Genomic DNA, 22,808 nt, shown 5'->3' with positions numbered 1-22,808 from the left:
GATTCACAAGATTACGATCCACGATCGTGGAAATCGTATTTCCATGCGGCGGTATCGACCAACCACACCTACATACGTATATCTTCGAGTAACAGAGTTCTATCATCCGAATTGTGTGCTCGTCCAAAATTATCCCAGTCTCTATCAACACCTAATAGTCAATACTAGAATCTGTATTTCAATTATTACAAAATAGACCGCAAGATTATCTTCGAAGCACTTCGTTCGAAGTGCGTTCGTCCAAAAATTCCACTATCCGGAAAATCTGATTGTATCGATTCACGATGACGAACGTTCAATTTTATTCTTCAATTATTACAGATTGCAAGATTTCTATCACAGTCGTATCTGTCGCTGGAAAATAACGATGGCTCGATTCGATATTGCGATCGTTGCAAACAGCTCACAGAAGTATCTCTCCGAAAGCAGGGTTCCGTCGATGTAAATTATTTTCGCATGGTTCGCGTGGTCCGGGACCCCATAGGGACGGTAGTCGACGCGTGAATTTCTTCTCTCCCCTCCGCGATCGGCAGTTTGCGGTAAACGCGGGATCGCGTATCCTCTCCGCGACGCTTCGGATGTTCCGAACGAATGGGTTTCGAGGCTCTCGAGGGTAGGAACGTATGTATACACGGGAGGCCCGATGAGACCGCGAAACACGGCCTATTGAGGCTGGCGAAACGTAATTGGGCCCACAAAAAATGGAGCGGAAACGCCCGGACCCCATTACAGGCCTCGTAACGAGTTCTCTCCGCCGTTGCTCAATCCGCGCCGGGCTGGCTCGAACGGTTTGAGCCGCCTCGCCTTAATCCGTGCCGTCACGATCCGTTCGGCTCGCGATAAATACCGAACGGCTCCATTATTTTCGAGAATCGCTACAATTCCGAATTTCGGTAGGTTCGTGTAGGTAGAATGGATACACGCTCGCGGCCACTGAAGCGTGGAGGTATCCCCCGTGAAATATCCCGTCGACACGGGGCACGTCGCGTTTCACTTTCCCGCGAAATAGTTTTCGACGACCTCGACGTTGTGTGCCCGCTTTTTCTTTCGTTATTCAATCCTCGGAACGAAAGTAACACCGCGTTGCCCCGATAAATCGTTACCTGGCTACGATACGTATTTCGTTCCACCCGCCCGGTTACGTTTATCGGCGAAAATCATCGATGACGCGTTTCGACCGACCGAGATTCCCCTCCATTCGTACCACTGGTCTCGGGCCCGATGAAAATTGCAGGGAAAATCAGTCGCGGTGCGAGTCCAGCTCGCGTGGCTCCCCCGTGTCGGTACAACGTTATCGGCGCTGGTTTTCTCCGTTTAAGGCCTCGGTTTTTCGCGCGAGTGTCTCCGGATCTTTTTCACCGCTCGACCCCGGGTGTGTGCGCGCACGGTTCTCCCCCTCCCCACCCACCTCCTCCGTCACCCACTCCTCCTCCTCCTACTCCTCCTCCTCCTTCTCCTCCTCCCTGCTCTCTCGACCCCCTCGGTGTCTCGCGCTTTAATTTCCAGCCTCGACATTTGCGTAACCCAGTTTCGCCATTGTTCGATTCAATGGTAGATCGTAACGTCCGCCATCCGGATAGAAGATTATAATGCTCGCGTGTGCATGGTACTGCGCATCGTTGCACCGAGGCTGCGCGCCAGTGTGGGGGATACGTGTACGTGCACTGCTCGTGACAAACCGAAAGTGCGCGTACACAGGGACAGGGCGGGGGGACGGGGGGAGGGGGGGGGGGGGAAACGCGCGAACGAGGAGCGTGTTAGTATGCCGGCGACGATAAGCGAGCGCGTCGTTCGCGGAGAGTTCGCGCAACAAAATTTACGAATTCCAGCGACTTTCTCCTCTTATCTTATCTTATCCCGACCTCACGAACTCGTTGCACCAGTTCCCATTGTATCGTCTCCATTTTTTCCCCCGACGCAAATGCCAGCTCGCTTCGGTTCGCTCGAGTCCCGCGCGTGTGACGACACGCGTCGATCGGCGAACACGGGAAACACGCGCGATTCGATGTTTCGCGAATCGAACGGCGTATATTCGCCTATAATGATACACATTTTGTTCGCGACACTCGCGAGACGCGGTGTCGTCGAACGTGCGAAATTCTCCGGTCCGTGATCACGGTTATTTTCATCGGTTCGACGAGACAGACATCGTCGGAAGAATAATACGAAAGAATTTTCGAAAGTAATTCCAGTTCGGTCCCCGGTTCCGCGGTCCGGAGCGTTCGAATACGCCGCTCGTAGCGCGACGTTGCGCGGTTACCGGCGAACGAGAATACGGGAAACGTGGTTTACCGATGCGTCGAAACCACGTTTCGCTGTGGTGCCGCTAGGGCGCAGCACCTGCCACGCGGCCGAGACGTACCTCGTCGGTAACGGAGGCGCATCCGGGCCGCGCAGCCCTCCCCACCACTCTGACGCGCAACTGGGCCAGAGTCTCCGCGGTTATCGACGCGGAGCCTTGCTCCCACCGGGCAGAAACGGCACGAGACCCCGCCCGGTAGGTCTTCAAGGCCCAAATAGAAGAAGAAAGACGAACGCAAGCGTAAGCGCGGACGTAATGCAGTCGGACGGCCAGCGATTGACCCTGAACTTCAAGCCGTGCTTGTTAACAGCAACAACACCGACGCAGACGTATCAGCAACGATTTCCTTATTCAGCGATTTTCTTAGTAAGCGCTCGACGAGACATTACGTATGCGGCCGAGTAATGCCCCGTGCTCGCCGCCGTTGCCATAATTCTTGCCCAAGGACCGTGCTCCTTTTTTTTTTTTTTTATACATTCTCTCGAATTTCTCATTTCGATTGTTCCCGACCGTATCTACGGTACTCGTGAGATCGGACAGTTGTTTTTGTCTTTTACGCGGACGAAACCGAGGAACACACGGGGGGACCAGTGGACTCGTCGGGCGTTTCGTTAAAACCGTATTATCCATTGGCTGTTCAAGATCACTTCGTACACTGTGAATCACAGTTGTTGTCGATTCCGTTTCGATCTCTCTGCGTATCTTTTTTTGGTTTATTCGTGCCTCTAGGGACCTATATCGCCGTGGACCTTCGTTTCTTTTTTCATCGACGTATTTTTACCATCTTATATTTCCCTGGGAAGGTTGATCTCGGTAGTCTACGAGTTTTAGTTTTCTATCTTCGAGATAAACACGGGGCGGAGCGAACACCGACCGAAGAGACGATAGGTGGAGCTGCAGACTCGCGAACGACACGGTGGGGTTGACTCGTGAATGGCCCTGAGCGATCAATTGAATTTATTCCATCTACGAGCTCTCGATCTGTACGCGCTAGAGCTTCTAGCGTATCTGGTTGCCCGGTCGTTACTAAACGCTCTCATTGTACACAGAAATGTACATAAAAATGAAACGCGACCGAAGTGTGTACGTTGTGAAACCTAATTTCGTATAGTACATTACATAGTACACGGAAAAAATTCTTAGTTTTACCCAAGTTTAAAATATTTTTACAAAATTGTGCAATAATTATTACTATTATATTCTACTCACGCGAGGAAGTACAAACGGAATTACTTTTGAGTGTATTCGATCAAAATATTTTACACGAGGTAAATAAAAAATAGTACCGTTTATTACCGCTCGTACGAATATTATACGTACATAATCTTGCACAAATGGAATATTTTCGAGTAAACGTGTCGGTGTTACCCGTATACCCGACTGTTACTCGAATAACCATAATCGTATTACGCGTACAACCGAGTACTCGGTCACCCGGGTACTAAGAGCTCGAGTACTCGTCTCGTAGACGCGCGATACAAGGCGTACAGGGCATTAAAAACCGAAGAGCGAGTCGCATCTGTGCGGTGCACTGCCTCGAAGCGAAATTCGCGTCTGTGAAATTTGCGACGAGACCGAGTCCCACCGAGTGCTGTTTTATTGCGTAGTTCCACTTGTCGATCTACTCGGCTGTAATATGGGAGCGTTGCCATGTACCCGTGACATCGATCGTAACGAAGAAAGTAACGTACGCGAGCCTCGATTGCTTAGATGGATGGAATTCGCGTCCTCTTCGTGACTCTTACCCAAGGTCTTGCCTTTCCAATTCGATCGGATCACTCGTCGAAGGTCAAGCTGATGAGTATTCGTTTGACGAGTTCTTGTATTATGTCGATACCACGCGAGGACGGTTTTGCGACAATGATTTGTGACCGCTTTTCTGCCGACTAATTCGCAGTACGGCCGAGACCATTCGAATAATTTAACGTTCCAACTGTAACAAATATCGTTTCCTCTGTTGTATACCGATCTTCGACGTAACTCTCTTCAACTTTCCAGTGTGTAATATAATAGTAAAATGCTCAAGTGTTTCTCAGCTTCGTGTTATTTCGGGGGAATTCTGATAAATTTAAAACGAGAACTGTTGCATCTAATTGAAAGTTTTAAATTTATAATTGAAATCGTGGAACCATAGTTTCAAATTCGTGAAACTGTAATTTTACGCTTAACGGAGTTGGGGAGAGTCTAAAAGCTAAGGTCGAAAGTCAAAAGTGTTCTAAATATTTATTATCGTGCCGTACGTTCCGAAAGATTGAAAAAGATTATATAGGACCGAACGCCAATTCGAAAATTAACCTCTCACTGTAAGGGTAATTTCTGTAATTGGAAATGCAGTAGGTAATTGCGAAAAGCGACCGTTCGCGACCGAAAAATGTAAGTACGTTATTTTTCTCGATTATAATTTCGAAAAGTTCGAAAAAGAAGGAGAAATTTAAAGAACTGGAGTAAATACTCCACGTCGCACGATTCATCCACCACTCGTCTAAAACTCAATCGGTGCACTAAATATTCGAATAGAAAAATATTCGAAAAATATTCGACTTACACGTGTCGAATATTCCAATTGTCCATACGTTCGAATATTTGAATCGTCCAAACGTTCGAATATTTGAATCATCCAAATCTTCGAATATTCCAATTATCCAAACGTTCCAATATTTGAATCATCCAAATTTTCGAATATTCCAATTGTCCAAACATTCGAATATTTGAATCGTACAAATGTTCGAATATTCCAATTGTCCAAACGTTCGAATATTTGAATCGTACAAATGTTCGAATATTCCAATTGTCCAAATGTTCGAATATTTGAATCGTACAAACGTTCGAATATTTGAATCGTACAAATGTTCGAATATTCCAATTGTCCAAATGTTCGAATATTTGAATCGTACAAATCTTCGAATATTCCAATCATTCAAACGTTCGAATATTCGATTCATCCGAATTTTCGAATATTCCAATCGTCCAGACGTTCGAATATTCGAATCGTTCAAACATTCGAATATTCGAATCGTTCAAACGCTCGAATATTCGAGTAGAGAGAGATTCAACGCTCCCTAATTCGTAGTGAAGCTCGACATTGGTTTTCCCGTTTCTTGGCTCCGTGTTGAAAAAGAATTTGTCGAAGTGTACGGGAGCACTTTGAGATCCTCGGCCCCCGCTTTAATTGGTCGACGGAGGATAACCGGCGACCGCGATCGTCTCGATCCAGCGCCGTCTCCGAAGGAAAAGGAACGAAAGTTTCGCTCGCGTTCGCGAGTCTCGAGCGTGAAACTCCATTGTGCCTGAGACACGTTTGACATTGCGGAACGCGTCGATGCTTATGGCATTGGTTTCATAATGTTAATTATACTTCTGTGCTCCCCGAGAGCAGAACGTGAAATCGGACTTTCTCTACCCGTGGCCTCCCTTCGAGAAACGAAGAAATGTGCAACGTTCGACAGCCGCGTTCGTTCGATTCCTACCGCGATGAAATGCCAAATTTCTCGAAACACCGATCGCGAACGAAGACCGGGACGATCGTTGCTTCGCCGGTGTGTCGATCGTTGTTGCGTCACCGACCGTCGAAGAAAACGACACGCGCGGAGGATTCATTATAAATAAATCATATTGTACCAACGTGTATAATTTGTTACGACGCTGCGAGTAAATGCGCGACTTGCCCTCCCCACCCTCCCACCCCCCGTAACCCCGCGACGACTGCGTTACCGCGTTATTTTCTAATCGCGAATTAAATTGCACCGCAGTTACGTGAGTCACGGTAACATTTCGTTGCGAACGCGGCCGGTCTACGGCGCTACTTCTTTAACAGGAAGTTTCTCGAGGAGCTACACCGAGATCTCCTGGATTTCCCCTCTCGACAAGATCATTAATCAGCTGGATCGCGAGTGCTTCGTTACGTTATTGCATCCGAGATGCGATTCTATTATGTTTATCGATGCACGGTTACTCGCGAACAATTATCTCGGCGGGTAGGCAAAGTTGATTTCTCTTCCCAGAAAGATAAAATTTTATCCTCTCGTTCCTCGAGCGAGAAACCACCGAGACTTCGAAGCGGAGCGACGAATATTTGCCCATCGAGGCGTCTCGTTTCGAACCCACCTTCGATACGATACAATTTCGAGTGTCCCGATACGATAATTTCCTCGGTTCGTGCCCGTGGATCCTCGATTGCGCGAAACGAGCGCCTCGCGTCGAACACAATTCGATTCCACCGCGCGGAAAGCTAAAAGCGAATGTTAGGGAAACGTGAGAAACATAATCTTGCGACACGTCACCGCCTTCCGCCGTTTCCAAGAGAGGCGGGGCACGGAAGGATGAAATTAGTGTAACGAAGCCCGTGTCTCTTTGTACGACGCGGACCGACGAGACCTCATTATTGGGTTAAGGACGTCGCGCATGTTTCGTTTATTTCGCCGTTACGAAAGAATTTCCACGGAAACTGTATCTGGGCTGCATATTCCTCTAGCGTCGTTCCCGCGATAAGAAATACACGCCCGCGGTCCAACTGCATACGCGTTTACACGCCGCGAACGATAAATTATTTGTAATCTATACGCGCGCCGTGGGTAACGACGTTCGCGGCATCTACATATTTCGCGATTTCTTTCCACGATAAAATTTCTCTCGGCGAGCGTTACTCGTTGCGAAATAGTACAAGGAAACACGAGCGATCGCGATGTCAGCTACGTATCGCATCGACGAGATTCATTTTCGCGCACAATAATAATAATAATAATAATAATAATAATAATAATAGTAATAGTAATAATAATAGTAATAGCAGCCCCGTTTCTCTTGTTTTTGCAGACGATGTATACTGACGGTCTCCTAACACTCCATTATGGGAAGCATCCAGCGACCTTGGCCGCAGAAGTCGGAGCCTGGTACACCGGGGACCGTCACGTGGACGTGACGTTAGCCTGCGACGATGGTTCCGTCGTCAAGGCCCATCGCGTAGTTTTGGCAGCAGCTAGTCCCCTTTTGGCCGGTCTCCTACGTAATCCTGCGCTGGACCACGTGGTCCATTTGTCCGGAGTTCGAAAAACCCAGCTAACTCACCTGCTGGAATTTCTCTATAACGGAGAAGCTCTTATACCGGTAAGATCGTCTCGCGATAGTTTCCTCGGTGCTGTGCATTCGCTGTTGAAGAGAGAGAGAGAGAGAAAGAGAACGAGAGGAATAAAACGACGTTTCGTTTCAGTCGACGGAACTCACACCGCTGAGGGAACTGTTCGAACTTCTTCAAATCAAGTCGGAGCTGTTCGAGCCTAATCAACCTCAGACCTCTAGCAATTCCGACCCCGAAAGAATACCCACCCCTCAGCCCTCCGAGGGCCAAGAAAGCTCGAGCTATGAGTCGCAATACGACGGCAGGTTGGTAGAAATCGTCCGGCGCTAAGTGTTCGTGAAATGTCAAAATGATCAGCGAAATAGATACTGTAATTTCTCAGATAGAGAACTATTAAGATTAATTTCTGCTTTTGTCTGATCTTTACCACGACGGAGAACGGGACGCTTGTGCAAGCTATCGATCCGCGTAATGTCATTCCTTCGCGCCTCTATCCCCTACTTTCGACATTTACGCTCGTGTTCCCAGATGAACAAGGGTGATACCGTGCTCGGATAATTTGAAAATTGCTGCCAATTTAGCCGCGATTGGATACGGTGTCGTAGTGTACGCTCTGACATTTCAGGCAGTCCAACAACCCCGCGGACTGTTGCTCGGTTCTCATTAAAACCGAGGGCTGCGAGGAGGAACCGGAAGTAGACGTGGAAGGCATCGAGGGGGAAGCACTCCTTACGGAAAACAGGGAAAGCAGTATAGAACCGCCCCGAAGGAGGGATAGCTCCGATCCTGTGAACCTGAGTCTAAATTCTGGGACTTCCACTACCAGTGAAAGTTCCCACGATATCGTGCCTAGGTACGAATCGATCCGACGATATCCGAATAAATTCGCAGATACTTCGCTCTTAGGGATGGGATCGAGATGCGTACTCGCGAATCCGAGTCAGTTTCAAATACTCGAGCTTTCGAATACTATTCGTTGGAAATATCGTTTCGTTCGATGATTCAAATATTTGGCCAATGTGATTCGAATATTATTCGAACGTTCGACTATTCGAATACATTACTAGTTTGATACTATTCGAATACATTACTAGTTTGATACTATTCGAATACATTACTAGTTTGATACTATTCGAATACATTACTAGTTTGATACTATTCGAATACATTACTAGTTTGATACTATTCGAATACATCACTAGTTTTATACTATTCGAATACATTACTATTTGGATACTATTCGAATACATTACTATTTGGATACTATTCGAATACATTACTATTTGGATACCATTCGAATATTTTGTAAATCACTCGATACTAAAATTCGTACGAACCTAAAGTCAATTCGAATAGCTTCGACCCTATAGTTTCGAACTCTAGAACGAATATCTGTAGAATACGAAAACGCGTTTACGAATACCTCGATGTTCGAAATAATTTAATCTGTTGCAAGCAGTGCTCGACTAGTGTTTGATTCTACTTGAAAGTACTGCGTTTGTTTCTCGAAATACTTGCAAGCCTCGTCGACTGGATTCGAATCTATTGTGTCGGATCCCATCGCTAATTATCGCGATCGATCGTTCTGTTTCCGATATGTTCTTCGACGGGGTGGATTACGAATTTCACGCGTTTCGTTTTCTCAGGCCGGAGAAACAATTGCTGGAAAGGCGAGAATCTCTGGAGGAGGTAGAAGAGAGAAGAAGACAATTCGCGGCCCGACTCGCGCTAGGCTTAGAACCGGGAAAACGGAAACCAGAGGAAATACCTATCCCACCTGCGGAAGCGTACGTTGTGACGCCTCATCGGAAACGAAGGCCAGGCTTTCACAACGCGCCCGCCCAGAATCCGGCTTTTGTACCATTTAATCCTGGATTCGAGACGCCGAGGCGGTTGCAAGCGCCACATCCCCTCAGCGTCTCGGCACCTCCGTACCTGGTACGATATAAATATGATTTCCTTGCTACGACGTAGTTGGCAATAATAACGATAACATCTTTGTTACGCAACAAACACAGGAAAAGGTAAATGTTGCGATAAAAATACGCGTACGTAGATGGGGAATCACCGAGACCAGATAGAGCAACGAGATACTCTTGTTAGCCCTAACCTCAAACGCATGGTAAATGTCACCATTGACTACCGCCTTGTCGACCAATCGTTTTTCTTTTCTACCAAACGTGAGGAACAAATGTATCTGCCCGGTAGAACGATTAAAATGTGATACTTGAAAATATTTTACCCGCCGAACTATTCGTTATGCGGGTTAATTTATTAATCGTTTTAACGAACACATAATTTTGAGGTTACGAGCGTGAGATTTTAATTCGTTGAGTCGATAGATATTTTTAGTCGGTTTCTTTAACTTCGTTTCTAAGAATAGATCTAATATGAAAATTAAAAGGTCAATGGACGCAATAATTCACAGTTTGGTACTTTATTGGATAAAAATGTGTATGCAGGAAAAAAAGTGTTTTATATTAATCGAGTTTTTATCTTATGTTGCTACGCGTAGTTTAATTACTTTTTTTTTTTATTATTCCCCAACACTTTCACCCTCGTTGAATTAAGTCTCTTCTTTTTACTCTAACTTTCTTTCCACGCACCTACTTGCGAATCTTGAACACTCTCGTGCTCCTACACATTTTTCTTTTAATGCAATCTCATTTCGTTCGTTCTCTGGTCTCTCTCTATATCGTTGTAGATTAGGCTTAATAGCAGCTCGGCGTTATCTCGCCGGTTACATCACTCTGTATACAGGGCGAGTCAATAAGAATGACCATCTGAAATAACTCGTTATCAATTGGCTTTATAAACAAATATTTCAAACGAAATTTCTCCTATTCTTGATAACGCTTCGTTTCAAAATCTCTAGCGCTATCTCACGAAAACATTTGAACTCTTCGAGGTGTGAACTATGAACGCGTACACATATATTCGAAAATAACTTTCTCGTATTGTTCAATTTGAGGTGAAAGGATTACAATTGTAACTTAGTCGCGCCTTGTACGTTCAATCGACAAAATTCCTACTAAAAAAATATTCCATCCTCCACTGAAAGGATTAAACATTACAATTACTACAATTCGATAGTTCTGTGGGCCCATTTACCATGCACAAAATACGTTTTAAAATGGAAAATCACGAAAAATAGATACTCATTATTGAATTGTTCGGAAAGTCATTTCGTTCTTTTTGGTGAAAATGAAACACGATCTTTTTAGAACGTATAAACATTTTACTAAATTATATATTCTCCATTTTGTAAAACGAAACGACATTCCGAAGAACCCAAAAATTTTTACTTTCTTTTCCGTACGTTGCGACGAAGACGTTATCGTCGTTATTATCGATTCGTAAATAATTCGATAAGCTGTTAACGAGTAAAATTTTGTTCTCGCAGCAGGACAGGTCGGTGACACCCCCGGGAGCATCGCACAGGCCGCCGAGCGCGGACCCAGCGTCGGCGGCGGGCCTCGAACCGCCTTGGGGTTCCTGGGCCCTGCCCCCGGCGAGGGCCCCGCCGCCACCGCCCACGGACGACCCGCCGAAATCTACCCCCGTTCGTGAATACCGGTGCAGTTATTGTGGCAAACAGTTCGGGATGTCTTGGAACTTGAAGACGCATCTGCGAGTGCACACGGGCGAGAAACCGTTCGCGTGTAGACTTTGTGTCGCCATGTTCAAGCAAAAGGCCCACCTGCTGAAGCACCTCTGCTCGGTACACAGAGGCGTCATAGCCGCGCCCGACAACACGTTCACCTGTTGCTTCTGTTCGTTGAGTTTCGACAGCCTACAGGAGCTGATCAGGCATTTGTCGGGACCGCACAATAATCTGCTGCTCAGCAAGAATCTGCACGACTAGCGACAAGGTTAAGGCCGACCGGTGCCGATGCATCGCCTCGAACCGCATCGTCTCGACGAAACCTCCTCACCGAAAACGTCCACGTCCGCTGAGCGTGTCGGTTTCGAGCGCGCGAATCGTCTCCAGACCGTTCGCCGGGAAAGAAGATACGAAATACCAAACGAAAAGAATAATAACCTACTACGGAGTGCCTTCGCAAACAAAATTTTCTTTCTCAACGATCACACCGTTTTCAGTATTCGCGCGGCTGGACGACAATACTGCGTATCCTCGGTACATACGTATCACGCCTTCAATCAGGGAGAAAATTCACGGTCTGGATGTTGATCTCGATGATGCAAACGCGACACTAGCCCTAACACGCGCAACCGTGAAACGTGAACTCCGGCTGACTCCGATCGTTTTCAGAAATTCCTCGTCTATCGATATTTTTCAAAACCATTGGAGAGAGCAACGTAGCGGTAGCAGCGTCGCGTGCGATCGAATTGTTGTTGCTTCTTCGCGGAGAAAAACGCGCAACGAACGGGGTTTACGGGGTTCTTTGATCGCGGATAGGAAAACGAAAAAAAAAAGAAAAGAAAATGGAACGGAGGGAACGCGTCGTCGAGGTTCATCGACGAAATTCGAACGAAATTCGAACGAGGGAAGAAAAAAGAGTTCCAGGGGGTTTTTTTCCGCGGATGAAACAACACGGGGCACCGGAAGAGCCTTTAAGAAAAAAGCGTTCTTGTCGTTCTCGCGACTCCTTGGGTGGTCACGACGTTGACCCGAGGACGATGCAACGATCGACCACCAGTTTATTATAATAAGCGATGACCAGTAATTCTGACCAAATAACATATTTCCGCCAATCGACGTCAGTCGGAAGTGTGTCGGGTATGTTGACGGTCTCTATCAGGAATCGTTAAGGAAGTCGAAACGAGAATTGGGGGGGGGGGGAGAAAATGAGAGTGTAACGAGTGACTGGAGAACGTGCGAGAGTGTTGAGTATGCGTGCCTGAGTGAGTGAGTGTGTGTGTGTGTGCGAGAGAAAAATAGTCGACGAATCGATTCGACACGCGCCATTTTCTCGTTGCGTCTTACTTAGCGAAAAAGCAAAAGCTTTTTAGCGCTTTCGTTCGCGTCACGTGACAATTCAGCAAGACGTCTCGTTTACCTCAGCGCGCGCAGAATAAATCTCACATGTAAATAACGTTAACGTTAGTCGTAGGAAACAAAGCGGACGGATAACAATTTATTTATTTTACACTTTGCAAAGGGACCAACCGATTTTCCACCGATTTCTGTCTTAGGTAGATCTTAGGTGTCCTGCCCGCCAATCGCCTCGAACAAATTTTTTGCTCGCCGGGAGCTGAACGGTGTCGAAATTAGCGTATGGAAGGATTCGATTCGATTCGAAGGCCAAGGAAACGGAACAAAACGACATTGGCGTTCTTCCTTATCCTACGAAGAGGAACATTATCGGCGATAGACGCGGTGTCTGGGAGTAGCGACAATAATTCTTGAAAGCGAGTCAAAACAATTTGCCGATCTAGGTAGAATAAACGTTGCTAATGTTCTTCCACGTACGATCCCTCGTCTTCCACTTTATCGTCACTCCTTCGTCTTCCCCTTATCCATCCCCCCAGCCCGTTCACCCGACCCCTCCTGTCCACCACATCCGTTCCTCCTGTTGTGTGTGTCTCTGTATCATTTGTTTTCTTTTCACTTTCTTTCTTTCCATCGTAGACATCTTTGGTATCTCAGCGACTCGAGTGCCTTGTCAAATGGGTCCAAATTGGTCGATTGGGCAGTGATTTCATGTGTTCATAGGCTTAAGATACGTACACGTGTAAGATGACGATACGAGCTCGCTTAGGAATTGAAGGAAACGTTAATTAATTCACGTAGAAGGTTTTAAATATCACTCGAATTAATCCAAGTTTCGTTAGGATCTAGATAGAACGTTTTAAGTAGTAGCTTTTGTTTCTCTAATTCCTTTTTCGTTGGCGCAGGACGTCATGATTATTTTTTTTTTTTTTTTTCTAGGTAGGTATTATTACCTAAGGTGCCTTGAAGAAGGGCCTCGACCTCTTTTTGGCTCCTTGTCCGCGTGGAAACCTCGAGCGCGAAACGAGCGGCTTCGGTCGACGATGAGAAACGATAGCGATTCCGATCCGAACGAACGAACGTTTTCGTCAACGATTGTGCGTCGATTCGCGCGCATACATTCCACTTCGTCTCCGTGAACAAACAATCGCTCGAGCAGCTTGCGAAAAGAAACGAAAAAAAAAAAAAGGAAGAGAAAACAAAAACAGTTATGTATAACACGTACAACCGATATACACGAACCTCGATAGTTGCGAGCAAACGAAAATTCCTACGAGCATCGCGATTCGTGCAATTATCGAGGCAACCGGTCCACACGGTAACCTCGTTTAAACGATACCCCCCACTCCGTCGAGACGCTCGACCTCGCTTGGCTATCCCCTCCACTCGTCGCCGCGGCGCAACGAACGAGGTGCGCGCGCGCAAGTATCGAGGTTCCCGTCGCGATTGAATTCGGTCAGAGAAAGAGAGAGAGATATTTCACGCGGCAATGAAAAAAATTCTTATTCGTCCCGCGGTTCTTTCATCGAGTGATCGCTCGCTTCGCGTGAACCATCGTGAACGCGGAAAGGAGCCTAAGAAGAGGTTAGAGGGGTGGTGTGCGCTCTCGTTAAGCCAGACAAAAACGGCCAGCACAAAACAGTGAACGCAATGTGATACTAAATGATAATAAAGATAAAGTAATTATTGTTTAGCGTGCGACGCCTCGGCGCATGGCACGAGCGCAATTCGCGGCTCCGACGGTGAAAATGGAACGAGTCTCTCGATCGCGACTGGGAGGGGAGGGGGAATTTACGCGGAGGGGGAAACCGGGAGGGACGGGGAGGGGAGAGGAAGATTCGCCGAGAGACGAATCCCTTTTCGTCCGCGAGCCGCCTAAATAATTGTTAGTAACCAACGTTTCGTCGTTTCTCTTTTCAAGCCCCCTTCTCCTAGAACCCTCCTCCGACCCCCTCGTCCCCTCTTCTCGAGACGTAAGTGCACTAGGGTTACGTATACAGATTATTTTACCGTTCATTAGTTACGTTTACCGTGTATGCATACGCGCAGACACACCCTCATACACGCGTACACGCGCACACGTACACTTTACACGCGTACATATACACTCGTACATACCATACACGCGCGCGCGCACGCACACACACACACACACACACACACACACACACACACACACACACACACACACACACACAAATACACAGATACACTCGCGTCCAGATGTCCAAATAGGACACGTCGTCTTTCTCAGGCGTAGCGAAATATTTGTAAAAATAAATGATTTTAGATCGATTACACGGTTTACTCGTTACTCCCAACCGATCGAGCGGAGAAGAATGTATCGCGGGGAGAAGGAAAGACCAGTTTTTCTCGAGGGGAACGCGGTACCACGAGTAGATCAGAATGTGAACAACGTCGTGTACATAACGTTTGCACGCAGACTCCTCCAGGAGCGATTTTTCCTTTACCCACTGCGATAGAAACGAAATAAATATATTTATATATATATATATATATATATATATATATATATATATATATATATATGTATATATATACACGTATATTTATGGCGGCAACTATGCGCAAAGAGAATTCGAATCTCGCGAGGATTGTCGGGTGTTTTGGCTCGTTGGACGCGACATCGGGAAGTTCAATCGCCTCGCAGTTTCAAGATTCACGAGGAGCCCACGGCTCGTGGACGCGACGAACACGATTCCACGATTCTCGAGGTGAAAAAATACTTATCTTTCGTTGTCCATCCCATGTTCTTTTTTTTCCAACGAATTATCGTCGTTTACATTTGTTCCGCCCTTTGGACATCTGGTCAGAGTTTCGTAGATCTTAAGCAACTTCCGAGCGGAGATCGTTTTCCGCGTGCTTTCTTAGTGTTCATAGGTTTACAAGAAATAAATTAATTCAGACGACGAGTGTGTAAAAGAAAGTGAACAAGGGAGCGAAAAACAAACCTGGCTCGCGCCAAAATCCTTTCCCGTTTCCTTTCCGGACGAATTGATTATCGATCGATCGATTGTTCGATAATCACTGGTTCGTCTGCTCGTATCGATGATTTTCTTGTTGAGAATTCATCTCTCCGGAGACAAGTTGCTTCGTTCAAAGTGAACTGAGATTATAATTGGTACTGACCTATCGCATCGGTCGATCTTGAGACTACCCGAACGTAATTTCATTGCAGTGGTTACCTTCGCGTTTTAGTATTTAAAATAACCGAAAATTCGAACGAATTCGTATACATCGCTTATCTCGTTTAATGAATGGCCACGTTCGTAAATTTTCGTTCGAGAAAATTATCAAAATATTCTGAACTCTAATCTGACCAGAAACTTTCCTTAAATAATTTTTTTCATTCAACGAGTGAATAAATCAATCGATCGAAATCAACAGCTTAATTCTGAATCAATTAAATGTAACTTCACGAAAGTTCTTTGTCTATCAATTCTTAGCACAGGATGTCTTCTTTAGACTGCCTCGTTCCAACATTTTTAAACCTACTGTTTTAGCTACTCGTTCGAACGAATAATCAAATTAATTTACCATTACTCGTTCAGTATACATTACTAAAAAATTGCTAGAATCGATCTTTATTAAACTTTCCAAATCGTTGGATATAATTTGTACGTCGACGTTTTACAATTAGATTTGGTGTCCTCGTCGTGAGACTCTATCGAGAATCGTGCACGAAACACTATGTAGTTACATCGTTCGAACAGAGATTATGCAAATTGAACACAGGTACGTGTCAAATATTTAAATATAATTGTCGTTAGAGTTTCCTCGCGAAGATTTAATACCAAGATCGAGGTATCGATACGCGAATCGCACGTACCGAAATTTTTGGAAGGTCTATTAAAAATTGTTTCGCGAGGTTCATTCAAATTCTGTGTAGCGGTTCCTCGGTTACGGTTCGATCGAAGTGTACGGCCGCAGAAGTACCTACTCGAAACTAACGGTTCGATGACTTGGACGATTTCATACAAAAAGAGAACTCGTCGTGGGACCCGTTACCGGTGGGCCACGGTTTAATGCCAGCGGTTTATGCTAAGCACTTTGACGACAGTATCGATTGCATAATTGCAACGCGATAAGAAATAGCCAGTTCTTGTTTTACACCGAGGAGAACTCGGATACATTTGCCATCTACCTGTCCCGTTTGTGAACATAAATACAGACTTACTAAAGGTCGAGGTTACTGAAACCGGCTTCATGAATGGCTGCAGGAAGAGGAATAACGCCATCAAAGGTGTAAGTTTCACAATCGTGCATTCCAAGATGGCCGATCCGATACAGTCTAATCGGACTTGTTGTGCACGAACTTTCGAAACGAAACTCTGGACGTCGAACTTCGATCGGATTAACGGTAATCCAACGGAGCAAAAACGTTTAAATGTCTTGTAGGATGTTATTGAGCGTCTAGAAAATTGATGAGAGGAGATGTATGAAAATAACGATCAAAATTTTACGGTTATACGCCTGATTGAATACAGCGTTCAATTCCACGCGTTTAAACGTTTGAAGTATTTTTCGGAATATAACGGAAGGAAAGAACATCGATTGGAATTTATCGACACTAAAATTTACAAAATTTCGAAGTCTCTAATATTCGCGCGATGAACCGATAGTATATCCTTGGACTAGATAAAACGATAGAAAAGCAGAAACCTTTAGAATGTAATAATAATTGCTCGCGAATCACAAATAATAATTAGATCATTGTTCTTAAAATATTAGCCCGCTGTTATTAGATGGAAGTAAAATGAAAAATTATTTTGAATTTAAAGAAAGAAGCATTTCAAAAGTATTCGAACAAGTAGGGAGAAGAGATTCGAAACGAACGACTCGAGACAACTTTCTGATCTGATTGACGTTTATAGATCAACGTGTGGATGCTAGACGTACGATTATAAGCGTAATTAACATACCGTACAAGGCCCAGACTTAAACAAATTGAATAAGTCGAGTGAAAGCCCGTGATCACGTGCACGCGACCGCGGCCAGATAAACGCTGTACGACGAAGTCACGTATACGTGACAGCGGCCGTCAAAATGTTAACAACTTCCACCAACGATTGCACCACTCCTTTCTTTTACTTATACATCGTTCAAGTGTTTACTGTCCTACTGTAAGTTCAAAGAATGGACCGAATCGTCTCGAAAGACGCTACTATTGTTTCATAATCGATATTTCGATCGATCGATGTCCCACTGTATGCAAATACGCGGTTCTTTTTCAATCGAATCGTGACTGGGGTATTCCAGAAACAGCCAGGGCAACCTGTGACCCAAGAGTCATAGAGTCAGGTTGGGTCCGTTACAATTCCCATATACAGGGTGTATCGCAACACGAGTAGGACCCACTTCAGCGGTACGAATCGAGGACACGAAAACAATAAACAAAAGTCCGTACAAACATACACCCAACTGGACTTTCTTACCAAGCTGTAACGATTCTAGTACTCCGCTAATTCTCGATCGTCAACTGACCTAACGCAACCGGCCCCACTGAACTCTAGACACCGTAAGCCCTTCGCGTCTTCCAAACATCTTTGTCCACTCTATTCCACGCACGAATCAACATTACCGAAATTCATTTACACGTGTTTGATAATGATATTCCATTTCGTACAATTCTCGTACAGGTGAGCAACCACCAGTTACCAAAGTACCAAAATGGCTGTAACTCGGGCGAACAGGGCACACGTTTCCACGAAGTTTGATCGTTGCCCTCGCGTCCTCGATCAGAGTGCTCGAAGTGGGTCCCCGGTTGCGTTACGATACACCCTGTATATCCAGGAAATCTTGGCGTCCCATCAAATTGGCTGACACCAATCCGTTGGCCGAGGGATTCGTCTTCACCGGCTGAAAGTACCGTTCGCCGAGAGGAATTGCATAATGGAGCTTGCGTTCCCCGTTTCTCAACGAGTCGCCGGCTACCACCTTGCTGAACTTCCTTGCCAAGAAGTCGACGGTAACATTGACCAATGACCATCGCCTGTTGACCAGATTCTGGGGCCACGGAGAGTACCGTAAGGATACACTCGTGTGTACGTTAAACAGAGGGGGGTAGTGGCCGGTCAACGCTCCTGCACTCCCCGGTTAATGTATATAAGACAAGAGCTCCGATCCGTGCTAGCGGCAGATCATCAGGAGACATGATCGGGAAAATTGTTTTGGTTCTTTCGTTTTTGGCGTTGGCCGAAGCCCAGATACCCAGTCTGGGCTTCTGTCCGGAGTACGTGCCTATGGCGAACTTCGACATGAACAAGGTACGTATGGTGCCAATGTTGACGGAACCGTTTTCGAGAACCACGGTTAACAGTAAGTAATTTTGCCGAGGATAAATTTCACTGCAATAGGTCGTTCATTAAGGTTCGTCGAACGACGACATTTATCGAACAGTATTTACTAAGTTGCTCGACAAGTTTTGTCGTTCGATAAAACTTCTCCAACGATTTAGTATAGACCTAGTATAGACGTATGTCATCTCGAAGACTCGAGGAACTTTAATAGACGAGCTGTGTATTTAATTGTATTACTTTTACCCATCACTGAGTAAGAGTTGAGGGAAAAGGATCAAGGATCGAGGATTGGAAACTTTTCAATTGAGAATCTCAAAGATGTGATTTTTTTAGAGTCGATGAAATATTCTTGTTCTTTTAATCGATAGTTTTGTTGTTCTATCTTGTAGTGCTGTATTTATATCGTAGATAGTAATATTTGTATCTTGAAGAGGAAACTTTTCCCTAAAAGAGCAAAAGAAACCATATAAAAGAGTCCATGGTGAGTATGGACCCTTACTACCCCATACCTTACTCGATATTGCATTTCCTGTGAAATTTTGTTCGATGAAAAGCACTGGAATGAAAGAATAACAGAAAGCTCGATGACCTGTGAAAGTTCCTCGAGTCCTCGAGTCGACTAATGTGATAAACTTTGTAGTCGTATTATAAATTCGTACTATAATATTAATCGAGGGCGATACAAATAATTTCGTTTCAGTATCGTTGGAAGTTACAATTGAATTTATTTTTGGAAAAATTGTCACAGTTAAAATGTCAAAGTAATGATTGTTTTCACTTCTATTACAGTTCTTGGGTGTTTGGTACGAAGCTGAGAGGTACTTCCAGCTTACAGAAGTGGTGTCACGATGCGTTATGACGAACTATACAGTGGGTCCTGATAGTAAATTCCATGTCAGCAACGAAGTTACGAATAGATTGTGAGTATCGTTAAAATTTTCAGCGTAGATATATCGATCATTCGTGTTAGAATTGAACGAGGATTCGAACATGAAAATGGATCAAATTGCGCCAGACGTATTTTACGTTACAAAGTGAACAATCGGTATACTCGTGTGCTATACTTATAGCGTGTTTACGCGCGTGTGCGTGTGTGTGTCTGTGTTTACAATTCATTATTCATTGATGTAATTAATTCGTAAATCGGTCCCATAATTTCATTGATATTTACCCATCGGTAACCCACAATTTCATTGATGTTTAGCACTGGCATCAAGAGGGTGGTAGAGGGTGAAATAAAAAAGGCTCCATCCAAAGCGGAAGAAGGAAAACTGATCGTCAAGTACACGATACCGTTGACTCCGGAAACCAAATACTCCGTACTCGAAACGGATTACGATACATATGCAGTTCTGTGGAGTTGTTCCGGTATCGGACCCTTCCACACTCAGAACGCTTGGGTCATGACAAGAGAAAGGCTGGCTCCAGGAACTGTCGTGCAAAAGGTAATTTTTTTAACGAAAACTCGTTACCAAAAACACTTTCCTTCGAGTGTTTCTCTCGATGAATTGGAATACCACATTTGCGACAATCGAACATCCTTCTCATCGACTGGATCAACATTTACAACGTTATCATAATGCTTGACTATTCGCGTATAATTCGAACATATCTATTCGAATTGTTATCACTATTCGAATGTTTCACAATTTGGATACTTTGTGCACCGATCTTGATCGTTAACTATATTCTATGCAACATTTCCATTTCGTCGAAGAAAAACTAATATTTGTACATTTTTCGTGGCCGAGAAGCTTCTTTTCGTCGTCACTACGTTTCTAACTATAGAAAAGACTATCAACGGAAAAAAGTAGCAGTATTGAAAAAGTACTTGGCTAATTTTACCACAGGAGGGAACTTACCTAATCTCCGTCATTTTAAGAAGTCTACATTCTATACAATCATTGGAGTAGTGTTCAAATAATGATATCCGAGTAGTCAAATATTCAAAGTTTACTCGTAGCGTTCGAATACCTGAACTTGAATTCTCCCTGAAATACAATGTTACCTTTTCACAGGCATACGCAGTTCTGGACAAGTACAAGATCTCCAGGACGTTCTTCGTGAAGACGGATCAGGACGACTGCGCTTATTTGGAAGTAACAACAGGGAAACCGGAAGCAGCGACACCTTCGGCCGAGAGTGCGCCAGAAACCAACACGGAGAAGAACACCGGAAACCTCAGAACCGCTGCAGCCCCGGATGCACCGCAGGTGATCATCGAAATGAAGAAGACCAAAGACGAGGAAACGATCAACAGCGTGCCAACTGCTGAAAATGTGAAAAAGGTATCGATCAACACCGTTCCCGAACGAATCATGGAAGTGGCCGATGCCGTGAAGAACAACAACAACGCGGAAAACGCACCGATCATCGAGGAGAAGAACACGAGGGAAATTGTGAAGGACGATAACGCGAAAGAAACGGAGACATCTGCATGAAAAGAACATTTGGAAATCGAAGCTCGTACAACGAATCACGTGTAGATGGTGAAAGATTAGGTTAGCCAGGGCCTCGAGCTCGTAGCGGTTTTCTCGACGAAGCCAGTCTCGCTCGAGCGTCATCGTTCATTAGTCATCGTTCCTTCGACAATTATCTCTTTCATAAGTTCATGAACGGAATGGGGGATTGCTTGTTTTCAAATCATGTACAAATGCAAAAAGAAACGAAAAGTTGAATAAATTGTTACATAAAATGTTGCTACGAAATACACGTGTCTTTCTTGTCTTCTTTTTAGGCACCTTTCCTAAAAGTGAATCGAACCAACAATTTTTCTCGAGACATTGATCGTTTTTATCGTAGGTTATTCAAGAGACATGCTTTTTGAAAAAATACACGATTCGAAGTTATCGTAGAGGTTCTGGAAGTATCTCTGATACGCTTTTAAGATCTATCAAGAATTAATCAACCGAAAGTTTAAAGAATATTGTCACTTGTAGCGTTACGATTAATAAAAATTATTACGATTACCAAATACGATTGGTGCTCTGTACGATGATCGATCAACGATTAAGGTCATCATTCTTATAAAATCGATTCGAGAAGCGAACGTGATCAGTTTTATGAGCTGGTACAAATCGTTCGTTTCGATTGTACGTACTCATTTTTCTATTTATTGTATAACTCGAACAATCACGAACCCGAGGAAAAAATCACCTATGACGATGATTGAGAAAATTTGTCATGCGCGGGACATTATATTTTCGTACGGGGTCATCAACATTCGGCCATTGATTGTTTACTTTAAGTTTTGATTAATTCTTTTATCGTCGATTCGTAGTTCTCACTTTCGAGTGACAAAAAAACTGAATCCCCAATTTGTTTGAAAGCGGAATAGGTAGCGATTTTTGTATCTAGTTGAGACCAATGAAAACGAGCAGAAATTATTATAAATAATAAAAGAAAGTACGTCATTCGTTAAACAGAAATAAATTCTCGTTTAAAAATTTCTTAATTCGAAGAATTGGAATTTTCTCACAGAAACATCCAAGTAAGGACTAACGATAAATTGATATTACTTAAAAGAGACCAAAAGGGTATTCTCATATTTTTTTCCTTTCGATTGCTTCCTAACAGTACTAAAATCTTCCACGTGTAAAATAATAAATAGTGAAGTAAAAAAAGTAACACCTTATCCCACCTAGTGCAACCTGCATTTAGAAAGATGCATACAAAAAATAATACACATGTTTCCTTTTTGTATTACTATTTGTATTTTCGTCACTTTTTGTTACATTTTTACTATTTTTACAATTATTACTTTTATAAAATTACGGTTTCTTCTTGACGAGATATCAATATCAAGGTCGTGATATTGATAGTGCGATAAATATGTAGCTTTCATCGAATAGATCGTCGCTTTCGGTATCGATTGTTTCAGCGTTCCTTTTTCCTACATTTTTACTATTTTCACTATTCATACTATTTTTATTATTTTCATAAAATTACGTTTCCTTCTCGACGAAACATTAATATCAAGACCGTGACGTTGACAATGCGATAAATATGTAGCTTTCATCGAGTAGATCGTCGCTTTCGGTATCGATTGTTTCAGCGTTACTTTTTGCTACATTTTTACTATTTTCACTATTCATACTATTTTTATTATTTTCATAAAATTACGATTCCTTCTCGACGAAACATTAATATCAAGACCGT

General features: G+C 44.2%; 2 protein-coding genes across 5 annotated transcripts in view; both read left to right on the top strand.

The window, feature by feature from the left end:
• Ken (zinc finger and BTB domain-containing ken and barbie protein) overlaps positions 1 to 14,625 on the top strand; it is a 53,694-nt gene extending 39,069 nt beyond the window's left edge. For 3 of the 4 annotated variants that reach the window (XM_076304951.1, XM_076304947.1, XM_076304937.1), the window contains 5 exons: positions 7,115 to 7,405; positions 7,509 to 7,681; positions 8,002 to 8,229; positions 9,023 to 9,314; positions 10,780 to 14,625. In XM_076304951.1, the coding sequence (XP_076161066.1) occupies positions 7,118 to 7,405; positions 7,509 to 7,681; positions 8,002 to 8,229; positions 9,023 to 9,314; positions 10,780 to 11,241 (1,443 nt within the window). In that variant the 5' untranslated portion in view covers positions 7,115 to 7,117 and the 3' untranslated portion in view covers positions 11,242 to 14,625. The remainder of the gene's footprint in view (positions 1 to 7,114; positions 7,406 to 7,508; positions 7,682 to 8,001; positions 8,230 to 9,022; positions 9,315 to 10,779) is intronic. The other variant, XM_076304961.1, reaches the window with a different exon arrangement.
• Positions 14,626 to 14,887: 262 nt separating this feature from the next.
• On the top strand, positions 14,888 to 21,352 carry LOC143155052 (apolipoprotein D-like). Its single transcript, XM_076327310.1, has 4 exons — positions 14,888 to 18,617; positions 19,440 to 19,570; positions 19,855 to 20,095; positions 20,669 to 21,352. The coding sequence occupies exons 1-4, from the start codon at positions 18,504 to 18,506 to the stop codon at positions 21,089 to 21,091; spliced, it is 909 nt and encodes a 302-aa protein (XP_076183425.1). The 5' UTR covers positions 14,888 to 18,503; the 3' UTR covers positions 21,092 to 21,352.
• The last annotated feature ends 1,456 nt before the right edge of the window (positions 21,353 to 22,808 follow it).

Source organism: Ptiloglossa arizonensis, chromosome 1 (assembly GCF_051014685.1).
Source record: "Ptiloglossa arizonensis isolate GNS036 chromosome 1, iyPtiAriz1_principal, whole genome shotgun sequence".
Lineage (NCBI taxonomy): Eukaryota > Metazoa > Arthropoda > Insecta > Hymenoptera > Colletidae > Ptiloglossa > Ptiloglossa arizonensis.
Note: the sequence above shows the minus strand (reverse complement) of the source record. Positions and strands in the feature narration are given on the sequence as shown.

What these genes read in the sequence shown, in the direction of transcription:
- LOC143155052 (XM_076327310.1), top strand. Translation starts at nt 18,504, where the DNA reads ATGATCGGGAAAATTGTTTTGGTTCTTTCGTTTTTGGCGTTGGCCGAA. An exon ending in AACGAAGTTACGAATAGATT is followed by an intron (nt 19,571 to 19,854) that starts GTGAGTATCGTT and finishes ATTGATGTTTAG; the next exon opens with CACTGGCATCAAGAGGGTGG. An exon ending in CAGGAACTGTCGTGCAAAAG is followed by an intron (nt 20,096 to 20,668) that starts GTAATTTTTTTA and finishes ACCTTTTCACAG; the next exon opens with GCATACGCAGTTCTGGACAA.